Genomic DNA, 17,757 nt, shown 5'->3' on the forward strand with positions numbered 1-17,757 from the left:
GACCCCTCAGACTGCTCCTTATCCCACCTCCTGACATCTTCACCCATCTGTTTCCATCTCAGTATTTGCTTTAGCAACAGAAGAAGCAGAACCCACATGGGAATAAGAAGAAAGTGGCACACACACATAAACACAAAAGAGGGTGACACGTGGCTAGGGACCCTCCTGGCCTTCCTCGAAGTCTTTGCCTTTAAGGGAGGGGCGGGGCCTGAGGGGCCGAATTCAGGGCTGAGACAACGCGTGGGGATCGGACCTTGTGGTGGGCGTGGCCTCGTGTGGGCGTGGCCTCGCTGTGACCCAGGGGCCTGGGTGGGAGCGGCCTGGCGTGGGTGTGGTCTGTTGTGGGCGTGGCCTTGCTCTGAGCCCGGGCGGGGCGCGGGTGGCGGAAGGTCTGGCTGTAGGGTGCGCGGGGCAGGACCTGGAAGGCGGCGAGCGCGGAGCTGTGCTGGATCGGAGTTTGCGGGTGCGAGGTAAGAAGATCCTACAGCCCACCAAGGCGCCGCCGGGGGCCCATGCTCCCCGAGTGGAACTTCTCAGCCCGAATGGGGGACTGGGCAGCGGTGTCGGTTGAGCCCCGATCTCCTCCCCGGCCCCTGCCCGTGGGGTCTGCGATCTCGCAGCTTCCGAGCTCCAGAGATGCACCTGGGACGGTCCCCTTCTCAGTGAGCACGCTCGAACTGACTTGTGCGGGTTCCTAAGTTGGGGACCCCAGGGCGCGAGCATTAATTGAGTCCTTGTTGTTTGCTTCGAGGGGCCTGCATTTGTCTGCGTTTTGCAGGCGAGGCCACAGAAGCTCAGAGAGGTGCAGAGACCTCCCTCGGGCAACACAACTCCAAAGCCGCGGGGGCCGAAGCAAGTTGGGGCTACCGACCCGGAGCAGAGCCTGTACACTGATGAGCAAACTGCTGGGACAGCGGCCTCTGGCCCCTCCCTCCACATCCTCGCTGTCCCTCCCCCCTGCGGCCCTGCCAGGGCATGAGAACAGGGGTGCCAAGAACAGTAGTTTCTTTTTTCTTTTTTCAAATGTAATTTTCTGTGGTTTGTTTTCTTTAATGGCAAAAATAAAACATGGCCCTCTCCAACATGTGGAAGACTCAAGAGAAGAAACTGCAAATATCAGACTTTTTGAACCAGTTTTTTAAATCTTTATTTATTTATTGGGTAGAGACAGCCAGAAATAGAAAGAGGATGATAAAAAGGGAGAAAGAGAGAGAGACAGAGACAGAGAGAGAGAGAGAGAGAGAGACCTGCAACATTGCTTCACCACTCCAAAGCTTCCCCCTGGTGGTGGGGACTGGGGACTTGAACCCAGGTCCTTGCACATTGTAATATGTATGCTCAACGAGGTGTGCCACTAATTTTTTTAAAATTTATTATATTTTAAGTTTTAACACTTCTCAGCTCTGGCTTAAGGTGGTGCTGATGATTGAACCCGGGACCCCAGAGCCTCAGGCACAGAAGTCGTTTTGCAGAATCACTGTGTGGTCTCCCCAGCCCTCTCATTAATTTTCATTTAGATCATTTCATTGGGGGTTAATGAATGACAGCACAGCTGTTGGCACGTGGGTACAATGTATCATCTCCCTAGGACAGGTGTTTGCAGCACCTACCACCCTCAACTTAGGCTCTTTCCCACCATCATGCTCTAGGACCCCCACACCCTGGCCCCCATTTTTTTTTTTTTTTTTTTTTTTTGGCTGCACCTGGTGTTGAAGGCAGGCATGTTCAGTAAGCTCCAGTTAGCTTTGCTGTCCAATAATGGCGGGGTTTTGAGCAATGTGACCTCACTTCCCCCTGGCGTTCAATTTCCCCATCAGAGGCTCTCAGCTTCTGTGGGCTCCTCCACCCCCCCCAGAGCTGACTCCCTCACAACCAGAAGCAGGAGAGTGAGAGCACAGGCCTGGCCCCACCCTGCCTGGCCTCACAGCAGCATGGGGATGGAATGGCATGGGGCTCCCCTCCCACCTCCTTGTCAGACTCTGAATAACAGGGCTGGTGTAATAGTTCCCTTGGATAGTGTGCTGCTTTGCCAGGGTTGAGCGCAGCCCCCACGGCATTGAAGGAAGCTCCAGCTCTGTGGTCTTTCTCTTTGTCTGTATCGCTATAAAAAAAAAATAATAACTTTGAACAGCAGCAGTGTTTTGTTTTCAACCTGGTGGCCCAGACACCAAGTTTATCCCTGAGGTAGGCTTTCTTCTTTCTGAGGCTTAGCTCTGTCCCCACCATGTCCACCCTATTATTACTTCTGCTAGCAAGATTCCCTCAGCAGAGCTCCCCCCCCACACACACATGCTGGCTTGGGGGAGAAGGGCTCAGTCTCCATAGCGATGCTTAGGGGGTCATCTGGAAGGAGGGCAGAGTTAACCTACACATGTGTGATTGGGGTAACATTCTTAGCAGAGAGTCCTTGGCTGTTTCTGGGGGCCTCAGTGACACTGTCCCTCCTCACCTCCGCCCTGCAGGCCGCTGAGCTGCCAGCTTCTTGGGACTGAAGCCAGCAGGAGAGGAAGTGCTGGGGGCCAGCCTGGGGATGGCAGGCACACGGCCTGCTCGGCCATGGGTGCCAAGTCTGCTGTGGGTCCTGCTGATCCTGGGGTTGGCATCCGGGGCCAGCAGCCGGGTACACCTGCGCCTGATGGCAGATGTGAGTATTGGGCTGATGGAGTCTATTTGGCATTTTTAGACTTATTATTTTATTGCTCTCCTCTATGACAGTTTTAAAAGTATTTTATGTATTTGTTCATGAGAGAGATAGGAGAAGAGAGCAAAAGAGAACCAGATATCACTCTAGTACATGCGCTGCCAGGGGTTGAACTCAGGACCTCCTGCCTGACAGTCTAACACTTTATCCACTGCCTCATCTCCCAGACCCCAGATTTATTTCTTTACTTACTTACCAGGGAGAGAACCAGAGCATCACTCTGACATGCTCGATGCTCAGAGCCTCCTGCTCTTGGGTCCAAGTTTCTAGCCACTGTGCCCACTCCCAGGGATGTGTATTAGCTATTTGTTGAGTGACTACTACAGGCCAGAGCTGAGCTTCTTCTTCTAGCGTTTGCCCTTCTTCCGTAGCCAGTCAACAGCATCAGGTTGAGCCTGATGTAAAGTTTCGAGACCTCCTTTGAATCTGGAGAGGTGGCAGTCGTTGACTATGTGGGACATAGTCTGTCTGTAGCCGCAGGGGCAGTTCGGGTCATCTCTGGCCCCCCAGCGATGGAACATAGCGGCGCACCGTCCATGGCCTGTTCAATAGCGATTGAGGAGGGCCCGATCATAACGTGCTAGGTCAAAGCCGGGTTGATGCCTGCAGGGGTCTGTGATGAGGTGTTTGTTCTTTACCTCAGCTGACTGCCAACTCTGTTTCCAAGAGTCTGGAACAGAGAAGTTCAGTGTAGGCATAGGGGACCAGATTGGGTGACGAGATGTCAAGCGTTGGACAGGGTGGGCGAAGATATCCGCGTATATTGGCAGGTCCGGTCGAGCGTAGACGTGGGAAATGAACTTAGATGATGCCGCATCCCGACGAATATCTGGTGGGGCGATATTGCTAAGAACTGGCAGCTGAACTGTGGGACTAATATAAACAGAGTTTCCTGCCCTCCTGGAGCTCCCGGACTCCTGGTGGGGTAGATTCGGGGAGAGGGCTGTAAATAGTGACTGTCAGGTGTTGAGATGCCAGCACTGGGTCCTAGCTGGTGGAGAAGGTGGCTTGGAGGAGGAGGCTGTCTTTTTTTGTTTATTTGTTTTGCCTCAAGGGTTATCACTGGGGCTCAATGCCTGCACCACAAATCAACTGCTCCTGGAGGCATTTTCCCCCCAATTTTTTGGATAGGAGAGAGAGAAATTGAGAGGGGAGGAGAGGATAGAGAGGGAGAGAGAAAGACACCTGCAGACCTGCCTCACCGCTTGTAAAACAACCTCCCTGCAGGTAGGGAGCCAGGATCCTTGAGTGGGTCCTTACGTTTACTACTTAGTACTATTTGTGTTTAGTACTATGCATGCTTAAGCCGGTGCACCACCACCTGACCCCAAGGAGGAGGTTGTCTTTTTTTTTTTTTTTTTTTTTTTTTAAGATTTTGTTTATTTATCAGCAAGATAGGAGGACAAAGAATCAGACATCACTCTGGTACATGTGCTGCTGGGGATTGAACTCGGGGACCTCATGCTTGAGAGTCCAAAGCTTTATCACTGCGCCACCTCCCGGATCACAGGAGGAGGTTGTCTTAACAGTTTCAGCTGGGGTGATGACACATGGTCCAAGAGGAAGTGGAGCTTGAGCCAAGCCCAGCAAGGAGAAAGGACCCGGGAAGAAGGGCACTGCACTTGAGGAGAATAAGTAATGAACAAAGGCGGAAGGAGTCTGAGAGGAGGAGGGTGATGGCCCAATTATAAAAGATCTTCCAGCTTGAGGCTAGGAGGTGGGACCTGTGGGGATGGCATGTTTCTACAGGCTGATTTATTTCTCTTAGCTCTCTCTCTCTCTGCCTTCGGGAGACAGGAGAGAAGTGGGGATGTACTGAGTAGGGGGATCTGACACATACATGTGTTGGGGAGCACCAGAAACAGATGGACTAGTAGGTCCAGTGGAGCGGAGATGCTGGGGGAAAGGGAGGGGCAGGGCTGACGCTTGGTTTCTGCCCTGAGTCACCTGGGTGGGGTGGGGCTGCTGGCTTGGGTGCAGGGAGAGAAAAGTCTCCAGCACTTGGGGTGAGGGACAGGCTGCAGGGAGCTCACTCCCATGTGGGCAGAGGGAGAGGTCCCCAAAAACCTGGCGAGAGAACGTGGGTGTGTGTATGTGTGTGGGGGCTGCTCCACATGCCCCCCTCCCCTCAGGGGATGATGGAGCCACATTCTGGGGGTGGCAGATAGAAAACAGGCCCCAGGTCACAGGGGCTGAATAATCAGCCCTGCCTCTTGGGGCATGCTTCTGAGCGAGGAGCAGGAAAACGGGGTTCTCTGTGACTCCTGCTTGAGAGTTTAAGGGCACTCAAGCTGGCACTGTGCCAGGCTCACCCCCTACTCCAGCCCTCCCATTGGTGAGCCTGATGATCTCTGGAAGGTGGCAGAGAGGATGGGCACCTGGGTAACCTCCTGAAGACTGCCACCCCACCAGGTCCCCGCTTCCCGGGTCTGGCATAGGCCCTGCAGTTTGGGGGGGGAGCATTCAGTGCCCCCTGGTGCTAGGGGCTGTGCCCATGAGCTCTGTCAGCCACACGACCCAGCTTCCAGCCACACTGCACTGGGGGCAGCCTCATGCTGTGGTCTCTTTCCCTCTCTCCTCTGTCTCTTGGTCTCCACCCTCCCCCCCCCCCCCAATAGTTTTTTCTACCACCAGGGTTATTGCTGGGACTCGGTGCTGTACATGAATCCACCATTTCTGGGAACCCTTTCTTTTTTTTTTTTTTCTCCAGGGTTATTGCTGGGCTCGATGCTTGCACTATGAATCACCTGCTCCTGGAGGCCATTTTTTCCCCCTTTTGTAGTTATCATTATTGCCATTGTTGATGTTGTTTGTTGTTGGATAGGACAGAGAGAAATGGAGAGAGGAGGGGAAGACAGAGAGGGGGAGAGAAAGACAGACACCTGCAGACCTGCTTCACCGCCTATGAAGCAACTCTCCTGCAGATGGGGAGCTGGGGGGCTCGAACTGGGATCTTTCCACCAGTCCTTGCGCTTTGCACCACGTGCACTTAACTCGCTGCGCTACTGCCCAACTCCATTTTTTAAAAGTTTTATTTTATTTATTCCCTTTTGTTGCCCTTGTTGTTTAATTGTTGTAGTCATTATTGTTGTCATCGTTGTTAGATAGAACAGAGAGAAATGGAGAGGAGAGGGGGAGAGAAAGAGAGACACCTGCAGACCTGCTTCACCACCTGTGAAGCGACTCCCCTGCAGGTGGGGAGCCGGGGGCTCGAACCAGGAACCTTACACCAGCCCTTGCTCTTGGTGCTACCTGCGCTTTACCTGCTGCACTACTGCCCAACTCCCTTGTTTTCTTTTAATGAGTGAGAAAGATACAAAGAGACCAGAGCACTGCTCAGCTCTGGTTTATGGTGGTGTTAGGGATTGAATCTGGGATTTTGGAGCCTCAAGAGTCTTTTTACACAGCCATTCTGCTATCTTCCCCCAACCTTCTATCTTAAATTTTTTAAAAATGTAAGGGTGCAGTCCTTAGAGGAGGGCCTGGGGGTCTGTCTCCCAGTGCCCCTCCACTGACATGCCCGCACATCACCCCCCCACCCACCACCCTGCAGTGTTCTGACGTGTGTCACCTTAACGGCTCAGAGCGATGTCACTTCATCCAGACCACCGCCGACTGCCGCAGCTCGGGAGGCTACCTGGACTACCTGGCGGGCATCTTCTGCCTCTTCCCCCCCAGCCTGCTGCCCCTGGCTGTCACCCTCTACGTGAGACAGGGCCCAGGGGAGGGGGGAGTGCAGAGGGAGGCCCCCACCAGGCTGGAACTCAGCCCCCATACCCGTCCCCTTGCCCAGGCGCTGTGGTTACTCTATCTGTTCCTGATTCTGGGCGTCACGGCCGCCAAGTTGTGAGTGCCGCCAACGGGGCCTGAGGGGGAGGAGATGGCAGGGGCTGGGTTGGGGGCAGGATAGGGGAGTCTTCCCAGAAGGCGCTTCCTGTGGGAGCATTCACCATCTGCCTTGTGTCCCCAGCTTCTGCCCTAACTTGTCGGCCATCGCCACCACACTGAAGCTGTCCCACAATGTGGCAGTATCCTTTCGACCTGTGTGTCCCCTGGCAGGGCAGGGGGTGGCTGGGATACAGGATGGTGACTGGAGGCCCAGGAAAGGCCTGGGCAGGGTGGTGCCCCCCCACCCCCACCCCATACACACATACAAACTCCATCCTTGACATGCACCCCATGGCGTCACCTTCCTGGCCTTTGGGAATGGGGCCCCTGATGTCTTCAGTGCCATGGTGGCCTTCTCGGACCCACGCACTGCTGGCCTGGCCTTGGGGGCGCTGTTTGGTAGCAGGGGCACCCCGGGGGTGGGGGTGGGGGTGGGGGTGGCGGGAGGGGCAGGGTCTGAGCCTGGCCTTCCCCCTGCAGGTGCCGGTGTGCTGGTGACCACGGTGGTGGCGGGTGGCATCGCCCTACTGCGTCCCTTCACTGCCGCCTCCAGGCCCTTCCTCAGGGACGTGAGCTTCTACCTGGCCGCCGTGTTCCTCACCTTCACAGCGCTCTACCGCGGCCGCCTCACGCTGTCCTGGGCCCTGGGTGAGCCACTGGGATGAGCACAGTCACCATTCCAGGCCAAGTAGAGTGCATGCCCGGGGTTTGAGCCCAAGTACTACATCCAAAAGGAGAAGGCAAAGAATGTCATTAGAGTGGCCCCAGAGGGAGTGCTGTGGTTGAGAAGTTGGACTGTGGAGCGTGAGGTTCTGAGATCAGTCCCTGACATCGCATGTGCCAGAGGGATACTCTGGGCCTCTCTCCTCCTCCTGCACAAACACATAGACATTCAATCACATACATTTAAAAAAAAAAGCATAATAGTTACTCTTTTTAAAAAAATATTATTTATTCCCTTTTGTTGTCCTTGATTTTTTTATTGTTGTTATTATTGATGTCATCGTTGTTGGATAGGACAGAGAGAAATGGAGAGAGGAGGGAAGAAAGAAAGACACCTGCAGACCTGCTACACCGCCTGTGAAGCGACTCCCCTGCAGGTGGGGAGCCGGGGGCTTGAACCGGGAACCTTATGCCGGTCCTTGCGCTTGATGCCACCTACGCTTAACCTGCTGTGCTAACGCCTGACTCCCAATTACTCTTGTTTTTTATTAGATAGAAGGAGAGAGAGAGAGAGAGAGAGAGAAAGAGAGAGAGAAAGAGTAGGAAAGACACTGCTCCATCACTCATGAAGCTTCCCCTGTGTGTGTGGTTCCCATGTGGTGTCTTGAACCCAGGACCTCACACATAGTATAGTGTGCACTCATCCAGGTGAGCTGTCTCCTAGCCCTGAGTTTGTGTGTGTGTGTGTGTGTGTGTTTTGGTGTGTGTGTGTGTTTGTTGTTGTTGTTATTTGTTGTTGGTGTGTGTTTGTTGTTATTTGTTGTTGGTGTGTGTGTTTGTTGTCGTTATTTGTTGGTGTGTGTGTTTGTTGTTGTTGGTGTGTGTTTGTTGTTGTTTGTTGAAGGTGTGTGTTTGTTGTTATTTGTTGTTGGTGTGTTTGTTGTTATTTGTTGAAGGTGTTTGTTTGTTGTCGTTGTTTGTTGTTGGTGTGTTTGTTGTTGTTATTTGTTGGTGGTGTGTTGTTTGTTTGTTGTTTGTGTGTGTTTGTTGTCATTGTTGTTATTTGTTGGTGGTGTGTGTTGGTTGTTGTTGTTATTGTTGGTGTGTGTGTTTGTTGTCATTGTTGTTGTTATTTGGTGGTGGTGTGTGTTTGTTGTCGTTTGTTGTTGGTGTGTGTTTGTTGTCGTTGTTATTTGTTGGTGGTGTGTGTTGGTTGTTGTTGTTGGTGTGTGTGTTTGTTGTCGTTGCTGTTATTTGTTGTTGTTCTCTAACTTCAGAAAGAGAGCTGGCAGAATAGCTCGCTTGGATAGTGTGCCGCAGGCTCAAGCCCAGGCCACGCTGTGTTGACAGCTTCAGTGCTGTGGTCTCTCAATCTTTCTGCCTTTCCAGGGGGTTGGTGAGGAGGAGGAGGAGGAGTGCTCCACTGTTCATAGAGCTTCTCCCAATGAGGCCCATGGTGCTTCCACATGGTGCTGGGGGCTTAATCTCAGGTCCCTACACATGGCAAAATGTGGGCATACTAGTCCTGGCTGGCTCATATTTCTATTCAGTTATTAATGAGAGAGAGAACAGAGATAAACTAGAATGTCACTCAACATGAGGCGCCAGGGGTCCATCTTGGCCCCCTTATGTCTGCATGCCTTCTCCCGCTGTGCATAACCCCCACCCCACAATCACGGATGTGACCCCCAACCAGGTGGGGGCGGCTGGCTGGACAAGCAAGTCCCAGCAGTGCACACACAGCCCATCAGATGGTCACGTGACATGGATGGAGACACAGGCTGGAGGACATAGACAAGGGTCCCCAGGAAGGGACAGGACCTGGGTGTCAGGTCTGCAACCTAGTGACCTGGTGGCACCCAGAATGAGTGACTGGTCCAGTGGGTCCCGGAGCCTGCCAGAGCTGGGATACCCCAGCATGAGGGAGGAGGGAAAGCACCCCAGAGCCCGTTCTGCAGCCCTGTGACTTTTGCTCGGAGCCCTATCAGCTAGACCACATGCAGCCAGAGTTCAGGTTCACGGTGACACATGGCAGGACACCCCCCAACCCTTAGTGCCTGAACGGGGTGGTAGAGGCCACTGGCTGCACTCAGAAGGCGGCGGGGAGGTGTGTGTGGGGGGCATGACTCCAGGAAGGGGTGGCTTCCCTGCTCTGCTCCTGGCCAGCACAGGAAGCCACCGCTGACTTCGCCAGCTCCATGGTGTGTTCTCTCCGTGGCAGGTTACCTGGGCCTGTATGTCTTCTACGTGGTCACTGTGGTGCTCTGCACGTGGATCTATCGCTGGCAGCAGAGGAGGTCTCTCGTCTGCTCCACTCCAGGCACGCCAGGTGAGGGTCTCCATGCAGCCTGGTAGGGCGGGGGGGGGGGGGCTCCTCTGTGGCCCTCACGACTGCCTTGTCTCCAGGGCCTTTGCCACTGCCTGGTTCTCTTCTGTTGGCTCTGCCCAGCCCCTCGCCTGCTTTAGGGGATCTCCATTTTTCACCAGGCCGAGGGCCGGGCAGGGTGGGACTAGGCCCAGACACTCATCTCTCAGCAGCCTGTGTGAAGCCCCCTGTCTCCCCAGAGTTGCTGTCTGACTCCGAGGAGGACCTGGCGTCTTCACACACCAACAGCTGTGACTACGGTGAGTGCAGGGCCCTGTGTTGGGATCCCCTAGCAGGGCTGGGGGGCAGAGACCACCCAGGCCCCAGGAATAAGGCCCCTAGCCAGCCCGCCTCCCATGCACCAGGTGCTGGGCTCTGCATCCTTTCCAGGGGCTAGGGATCCTGGGGGCCAGGTTGGAGGGCTCCCTGGAGGCAACAGGCCTGTCCCCACTGCTGACACATGCAGGTGACGAGTACAGGCCACTGCTGCCCTCCCAGGAAACCACAGTGCAGATCCTGGCCCAAGCCCTCAACCCACTGGACTACAGGAAGTGGAGGAGGAAGCCGGCCGCATGGAGGGCCCTCAAGGTGTTCAAGGTGAAGGGGACACCCAGAGCCAGAAGCCAAGAACAAGTGACCTGGGGTTGGAGGGGAAACTGAGTCAGAGAGAGGTACAAGAGACGAAGATGCCAGACAGGGAGACAGGCAACGCTGACTTGGCCACAGCTTCACCAGCCCAGCTGTAGGGAGGAAACTTCAGGAGTGGTGATGCAGGACTGCAGGTGTCTGTCTGTCTCTCTCACCCTCTCTATCTCCCCTGCCCTCTCAAATTCTGTCTTATTGAATTAAAAAAAAATAAATAAGAAGGGGCCAGACAGTGACGCACCTGGCTAGCTAGGTGTTCACATTACAGTACACAAGGACCTGGGTTCAAGCCCCTGGCCCCCACCTACAGGAGGAAAGTTTCACAAATGGTGAAACTTTGAAAAAACTTTGAAAACTACAGCTTTGGAGACCTACCTGCAACTCTCTGAGCCTGCTTTATCTGGAAGCTGGGGCGGGGGAGGATGGTTCCTGTTCTTCTTTGCAGGATTATTTAGTAAATGAGGACTGAATGATGCCCTCCTCCAAAAGATGCCCAGAAACTGGGAACATGTGACCTTACACGACAACTAGGTCTTTGCAGTGTGATTAAGACGATGGTTCTAATTGGCTGGTGAGCTTGGGGGGGGGGGGAGGCGCTGTCATCTTGAGGGTCCCTGTGGTGACAGCAGTCAGACTCAGAGCATGAGCCAAATGTGGAGGGATGCAAGGCCACTAGCCAAGGACAGCCGGCAGCCCCTGGAGACTGGAGAGACAAAGATACGGGTCCTCCCGCCGGAGCTCCGAAACAGCAAAGCCTTGGCCTCCCCCCCCGCCCCGAGGTTTTAAGAGTGTTCCCAGAGCTGGTCACACCTGCCTCCGGATGACACCCTCCCACCCCTGCATCCGACAGCTGCCGGTAGAGTTCCTGCTGCTCCTCACTGTCCCCGTGGTGGACCCCGACAGGGATGACAAGAACTGGAAGCGTCCCCTGAACTGCCTGCAGCTGGTGCTCAGCCCGCTGGTGGTGGTCCTGACCCTGCAGTCAGGGGAATGTGAGTCCCCGTGCCCCCACCCCCCACAGGCACCTGCTGCCTCTGCCCCCACCCAGATTCTCTCTGCCGGTGTCTGGGACTGAACCCCAGTATACAGCAGGCACTCAGTATGTGCTTGTGAACAACCCCAGCCTCCGGGGATCTCGGCCTGCAGTGAGCATAGGGTTGTCACAGCAGAACTCAGATCTCAACTCCTTCCTAAGGGGGAGCTTGGTGGGAGCCCTCCCTAGAGGGCTCCGCCCTGGTGGTGCATTTGAGTCCCTGCAGCCCCTCTGGTGCCTGGACTGCTGACTTGTTTGTGTGGCCTGGTCCCGCTGGCTCATTGTGTCCCAGCTGCCTTCCCGCCCCACCCCTGCTGCCCTTCCTTGTTTTGATGCCACTCAGGCATGTGCCTTCTGGCACTTGTGACTTAATTAGTTCTTGCCGATCTTCCTCTCTGTCCCCTAGGCCCTTCCCTCCCCTGGGGCATCACCTGCAGGTGGCACTACCCAGTGGGTCTGTTGAGACTGTGTGAGGATGGAAGGACTGCTCCCTTCCCTGGCTGCCTGCCCAGGTTGAAGGCTCTGAGGGAAGGAGTGTGAGAGGGAGGAGAGGGTCCTTCAGGACTTAGGGTGTTTTTTTGTTGTTATTCATTTCTCCGAGCTTCCCCCAGTGCAGTAGTACCCTCATGTGGGGTGCCAGGGGCTCCAGCCTGGGTTGTGCATGGGGTAAAGCAGGTGCCCTCCCAGGTGAGCTCTCTCACGATCTTCTCCTTCATCCTCCTCTCCCTTCTCTATCTCCTGTTATTCCACTTCTTCCTTTTCCACCTCCTGTTCCTCCTTCCTTTCTTCCTCATCCCAAAGCTGTGCTGAGGTTTGAACCCAGGGCCTTGCGCATGTGCACAACTGGTGAGCCACCACCCCAGTTCCCCACCCCAATTTTCCCCCTCCATGTTCACATGACCCGGGTTCGAGCTTGGCCTCCGCCATCCCTGGAGAGCTCTGATGCTTGGCGTCCTTGGCTGGCTGCTGCTTCTTCTCCTTCTCCTTCTCCTTCTTCTTCTAGCGTTTGCCCTTCTTCTGTAGCCAGTCAACAGCGTCAGGTTGAGCCTGAGGTCAAGTTTCGAGACCTCCTTTGAATCTGGAGAGGTGGCAGTCATTGACTATGTGGGTCTCTATGGTGGGGGGGGGGGAGCCAACCTGGAGCCTGCGGCAACAAGAAAAAAATCTGCAAAAAATAAAGGCAGTGAAAGGGGCCCACCCAGGCTGAGCCAGTGTGAGCTGGGGACGCAGAAAGCTTCTGGGGTGCGGGGCAGTGCTGGGTGGGGCCTATGGTGCCGGCGGCCTGCCCACAGGCCCAGCGCCCCCTTGGGGCGGCAGGTGGAAGCACAGGAGGTGTCTCTGCCTGATTCTGTTCAACTCAGCTCCCCGCTAGCGGGTGTGGGATGGGGTGGCCGCCGACACCCCCTCCCTGTCTCCCCAGATGGAATCTATGACATCGGGGGCCTCTTCCCTGTCTGGACTGTGGTGGTGGTCGCCGGCACAGCTGTGGCCTGTGTCACTTTCTTCTCCACCTCCAACAGCGAACCCCCCCGCTTCCACTGGGTAAGGATTCAGGGCTGCCTGGGCGGGGGTGGTGAGTGTGGGAATAACAGGCAGTGTCCTCTGCTGGGACTGCTGGACCAACTGTCACTTTCCACAGATGATGGCATTTTGTTTGTCACTACGGTGATCACTGAGGCTCGGTGCTTGCATGACAAATCCTCTGCTCCCAGTGGCCATTTTTCTTCCAGTTATTATTATTTTTAAAATAGCTTTACTTATTTATTATTGGATAGAAACAGAACTTGAGAGGGGGAAAGACAGGGAGGGAGATAGATACCCGCAACCCTGCTTCACCATTTGTGAAACTTTCCTCTTGCAGGTGGGGGCCAGGGGCTTGAACCCAGGTCCTTGTGCACTGTAATGTGAGCACCTAACCAGGTGCATCACTGTCTGGCCCCTTCTTATTTATTTTTTTTAATTCAATAAGACAGAAATTGAGAGGGCAGGGGAGAAAGAGAGGGTGAGAGAGACACCTGCAGCCCTGCATCACCACTCATGAAGCTTCCTTCCTACAGGTGGGGACCAAAGGTTTGAACCTAGGTCCTTGCATATGGTAACATATACCTTCTATCAGGTGTGCAGCCCCCATGGCAGTAATTTGAAATTACCTTTTTTTTTTGCCTTCAGGGTTATTGCTGGGGCTTGGTGCCTACACTATGAATCCACTGCTCCTGGAGGCTGTTTTTTTTTTTTTCTTTTTGTTGCCCTTGTTGTTTGTTGTTATTTTTGTCTGACAGGACAGAGAGAAATGGAGAGAGGAGAGGAAGACAGAGAGGGGGAGAGAAAGATAGACACCTGCAGACCTACTTCACCGGCTGTGAAGCAACTCCCCTGCAGGTGGGGAAGTCAGGGGCTTGAACCTGGATCCTTAATGCTGGTCCTTGAGCTTCGTGCCATGTGCGGTTATCCTGCTGCACTACCGCCCGCCCCCCCTGAAGACACCTTTGAGGGGGATTGTGCCTGTTCAGGATCCTGGCTTTGGGGTCACTGTTTTATTGGGGTGTCATTGACAGAAGGCCCCAGTCCCACATTTGAAATGTGTCTCTCATGCCTGTCTGTTCCCCAAAGTGGGCAGCCACCACGCAGTCAGTTCTAGAACTCTGTCACCATCCCTAAGGAACTCTATGCCCATGAGCGGCCACTCCTAGTCACACCCCGCCCCCAGCCTGCTCCAGCTGGGCAGAGCTGCCTGTGGGAGTGGGCACCCACCTCCCTGGGGTGGGCTCCTCGGGAAGGGGCCATCGAGCTCAGCCAATGGGGCCTCCCAGGAAGCACTGGCATTCCAGCCCTGGGGCTGTGTGGCCCTGTGGCCGCCTTCCCTCTGTGCTCTGCCCTGCAGCTCTGCTCAGGAATGTTTTCTGTTTGTTCTGTTTCTTTTTCCCCCAAGAACTTTCATGTCGGGAGGTTCTGTTGAGGGAATGTGAATATCTGTCAGGTGTCCTTGCGTGTCTGGGTCCGCTTGTCCCTGTGCACTGAGCTGCTATTTACAATGTGGCTTCTCAGAGTCACTAAGGGCACTTCGGAGGTATCAGCCTGAGAGCCAAGTAGTCAAGGGCTCGGATCTCACCCTCGACCCCCTCAGTCATGTTAGGGGGGCTTCAAGGAGGAGGCATGGAGCTAGGCCGTAGGCTGTTAAATAGAAAAGTAAGATTAGGGAGTTGGGTGGTAGCGCAGCAGGTTAAGCGCACATGGCGCAAAGCGCCAAGGACCAAGGACCGGCCTAAGGATCCTGGTTCGAACCCCTGGCTCCCCACCTGCAGGGGAGTCCCTTCACAGGCAGTGAAGCAGGTCTGCAGGTGTCTATCTTTCTCTCCCCATCTCTGTCTTCCCCTCCTTTCCATTTCTCTCTGTCCTAACAATCAATAACAACAATAACAACAACAATAAAAAGACAACAAGGGCAACAAAATAAAAAATACATAAATAAATTTTTTTTTTAAAGTAAGATTAACCACACTCATATTCCACACAGGACTGCAGTCTCTCTACCAGACTGTCACACCAAGATTCCTGTGTCCAGGGTTTAGGTGGGAAAGGGTCAGTGTGCTCCTGGGTGCAGGGAGCATGGAACCCCTTTTCCCATGGTCCCCTGCCAGGGGTCCCACCCACACCTCTGTCCCCCCAGCTCTTTGCCTTCCTGGGCTTCCTCACCAGTGCCCTGTGGATCAACGCAGCGGCCACGGAGGTGGTGAACATCCTGCGGTCCCTGGGTGTGGTCTTCCGGCTCAGCAACACCGTCCTGGGGCTCACCCTGCTGGCCTGGGGGAACAGCATTGGAGGTGATGGGCAGCCTGGGTGGGCGGGGTCTGGGAGATGTCCCCCGGCTGGAGTCACTCTGGAGTGACCACAGTTGCCCAGTGGGGTTGGCCAGGTTGTGCACTGCACAAGTGGATCCAGGCAAGGGGCCAGGGGAGTCTGTTGGTGTCTGTGGACTGAATGCCTGTGGGTGGGTGGCGGGAGGCTGGCTCATGGTGCCCCCCTCCCCCAATGCTGCAGATGCCTTCTCCGATTTCACGCTGGCCCGCCAGGGCTACCCACGCATGGCCTTTTCTGCCTGCTTTGGAGGCATCATCTTCAGTATCCTTCCTGGGGGTGTCCCGAGAGCCATGGGCTGCCCTGTGTGCCCCCACACCCCATGACACCGGGCCTTCTCTGTGAGTGGGGACACTGAGAAGCCTGAGCTCCCCGGGGCATAGGATGAGGTGACAGAAATGTTTGGCTGTGGGTGTGGGGGGTGCAGAGTTATTGTTAGGGCCAGTGTGTCAGTAGCAGGAGCTACCCACTGAGCTTTTGTGCCCCATGAAGCTGCCTCTGGATGCCTTGGTTTCTAATTACCAGGGCAGGGTAGGGACTAGTTCAAAGTCGCCCAGAGTAGGGACTGTGGGATACACTCTTCTCTGCTGGCTTGAACGCACCCTGGGCAGTACCTGCACAAGGACTCTGTGCCAATAAAACTTTATTGATCAAAGTGGCCCGTGGGCTCAGCTGCCAGACCCACTGGGGATGGGGTTCCATTCCAGCCCTGCCCTGTGCAGCCCTGTGACCGTGGGGTTCCCATCAGAGGGGATGGTCCCTGGCAGAGCCTGTCTCAGGGCTCTGTGGGTGCTGGGGGGAATGTGGGTTATAAAGGGAGCAGAGTGCCTTCCTGCTTTGGCCTCCTGGGCCCAGGCTCCAGACAGAAGTTGGGGATGGGCTGCATGGTGAGGGTTCTGGAAACTTCCAGCAGACTTCCTTAGCCTGGCACAGATATCCTGGTGGGCGTGGGGCTGGGCAGCCTGCTGCAGCTCTCCAGGGGCCAGTCTGAGATCAAGGTGAGTGGGCAGGGCCTCAAACCTTCATGCCTCCTGGGGGAGGCTGTCTCAGTGGGCTGCAAGTCTGATTGCTAGAACTAATGTCTCCCTCTCATTCATTCACGGGAGCCCTGCTCAGCTCTGGCTTCTGGTGGTACAGGGGATTGAACCTGGGACTTAGGAGCCTCAGGCATGAGAGTCTGTTTGCATAACCACTGTGCTGCCTCCCCCACCCACTTGTTTATTTCTAGTTATGAGACAAAGAAATAGGGTAAGAGGGAGAAAGAGGCACCTGTAGCCTGCTCCACTATTCACAAAGAGCCCTGCCCCTGCCCCCCCCCCCCAGGTGGGGACTGGGGACCAGGGACTTGAACCCAGGTCCTTGTGCATTATTGTGCAGTTCACTGGTTGCTTGCTTTAAAAAGAAAAAAAAAATTTTTTTTTTCTCGCCACCACGGCTATGGCTGGGGCTTGGTGGCCATTTTTTTCCCCCTCAAGATAGGTGAGACCAAGATAGGAGTGAGAGAGACAGAGAAAGGAGGGCTACTGCCCCACTGCTCATGAATCTGCCGCCCCTCCCCCCCCCCCACACACAGATAATCCCATTTGGCGGCTTGGGGCTCAACCCTGGTCCGCAGGCATGGTAATGTGTGTTCTCTACTGGGTGGGGCCTCCTTCCCAGCCCCTCATCCAGCCTATATTAGATGCCCCCAGTGCTAAGTGAGGCCCCCACTCATGCACCCTGTTACGAGGCTCCAGCATCCAGGGGACAAGGCTGTCACCATCCCAGGCGTGGGTCCCTAGGAAGCTACAGGGCAGGGCAGGGCAGGTCAGCCCCTGGGATCCGGGTTCTCATGCTGACTGCTGACTCTGTCGTCGTCCCCCCCTCTCCGCCCCCCGGCAGCTGGAGCCCGACGGCCTGCTGGTGTGGGTGCTGGCGGGCACCCTGGGACTCAGCCTGGTGGTCTCCCTGGTGTCCGTGCCGCTGCAGTGCTTCCAGCTGAGCAAGGCCTACGGCGCCTGCCTGCTCCTCTTCTACTTCAGCTTCCTGCTGGTGGCCCTGCTCACAGAATTCGGGGTGATCCACTTGAAGAGTGTATGAGGGGGACGTGCACCTTGGGCCACCACCTGGTGGCCGGGGGTTACCACTGCAGCCCCACTGTGGACCTCAGGCCCACAGCCACAGCCTCTGGGGTGCAGTGGACTACTGAGCGCCCTCCTGGCTGGTGGCCCCCTGGATTTAAGACAGTGGGGTCGTTCGCACCCAGGACAGAAGCCCTGGTGCGCCGGGGCTGTGGCTGGTGGGGGTCGGCCTCCCCGGCCAGAGAGATGCAGGTTTTCCAGGTGCTGAGGTCTAAGGACTCGGGTGGAATTGGCAGGAGAGTATTTTCTCGAACCCTGGGCTTCCCCAGCCATAATCAGGAGGCATTCTGCCTGCCCTGTGTCTACCTCAGGGGGATCCTGGGTTCAAGGACTAGGGGGGGACACCCCAGCACCCCACTGCTACCAGCCAAAAAGGGGGTACAACTTCTGTTGTTCGGATATAAAATACATAAATAAAGACATTTGAAGCAGACAGAATAGAGACGCATTTCCTTCCCTGAATCCTGCCAGATGGGTAGGGTTTCTT

General features: G+C 55.3%; 2 protein-coding genes across 5 annotated transcripts in view; one reads left to right on the forward strand and one right to left on the reverse strand.

Annotated features, from left to right (window-relative positions):
• The first annotated feature begins 366 nt into the window (after positions 1–366).
• On the forward strand, positions 367–17,708 carry SLC8B1 (solute carrier family 8 member B1). Of its 3 annotated transcripts, XM_060193040.1 has the most exons (16): positions 367–470; positions 2,463–2,644; positions 6,255–6,407; positions 6,495–6,547; positions 6,672–6,728; positions 6,882–6,988; positions 7,070–7,237; positions 9,474–9,581; positions 9,818–9,877; positions 10,084–10,214; positions 11,113–11,254; positions 12,716–12,837; positions 14,963–15,116; positions 15,334–15,414; positions 16,084–16,148; positions 17,032–17,363. In XM_060193040.1, the coding sequence occupies exons 2-16, from the start codon at positions 2,531–2,533 to the stop codon at positions 17,227–17,229; spliced, it is 1,713 nt and encodes a 570-aa protein (XP_060049023.1). In that variant the 5' UTR covers positions 367–470; positions 2,463–2,530; the 3' UTR covers positions 17,230–17,363. The 3 variants fall into 3 exon arrangements, with proteins under 3 accessions (XP_060049023.1, XP_060049021.1, XP_060049022.1); XM_060193038.1 differs by lacking the exons at positions 367–470; positions 2,463–2,644; positions 6,255–6,407; positions 15,334–15,414; positions 16,084–16,148 and having other exon boundaries at positions 6,672–6,731; positions 6,886–6,988; positions 17,032–17,708; XM_060193039.1 differs by lacking the exons at positions 367–470; positions 2,463–2,644; positions 6,255–6,407; ... (3 more) ...; positions 15,334–15,414; positions 16,084–16,148 and having other exon boundaries at positions 7,100–7,237; positions 9,802–9,877; positions 17,032–17,708.
• Positions 3,582–17,757, reverse strand: part of CFAP73 (cilia and flagella associated protein 73) — a 129,346-nt gene continuing 115,170 nt past the window's right edge. For both annotated transcript variants that reach the window (XR_009550392.1, XR_009550391.1), the window contains exon 9: positions 3,582–4,159. The gene's annotated coding sequence lies outside the window, so the exon portion shown is untranslated. The remainder of the gene's footprint in view (positions 4,160–17,757) is intronic.

Source organism: Erinaceus europaeus, chromosome 6, assembly GCF_950295315.1.
Source record: "Erinaceus europaeus chromosome 6, mEriEur2.1, whole genome shotgun sequence".
Classification (NCBI taxonomy): Eukaryota; Metazoa; Chordata; class Mammalia; order Eulipotyphla; family Erinaceidae; genus Erinaceus; species Erinaceus europaeus.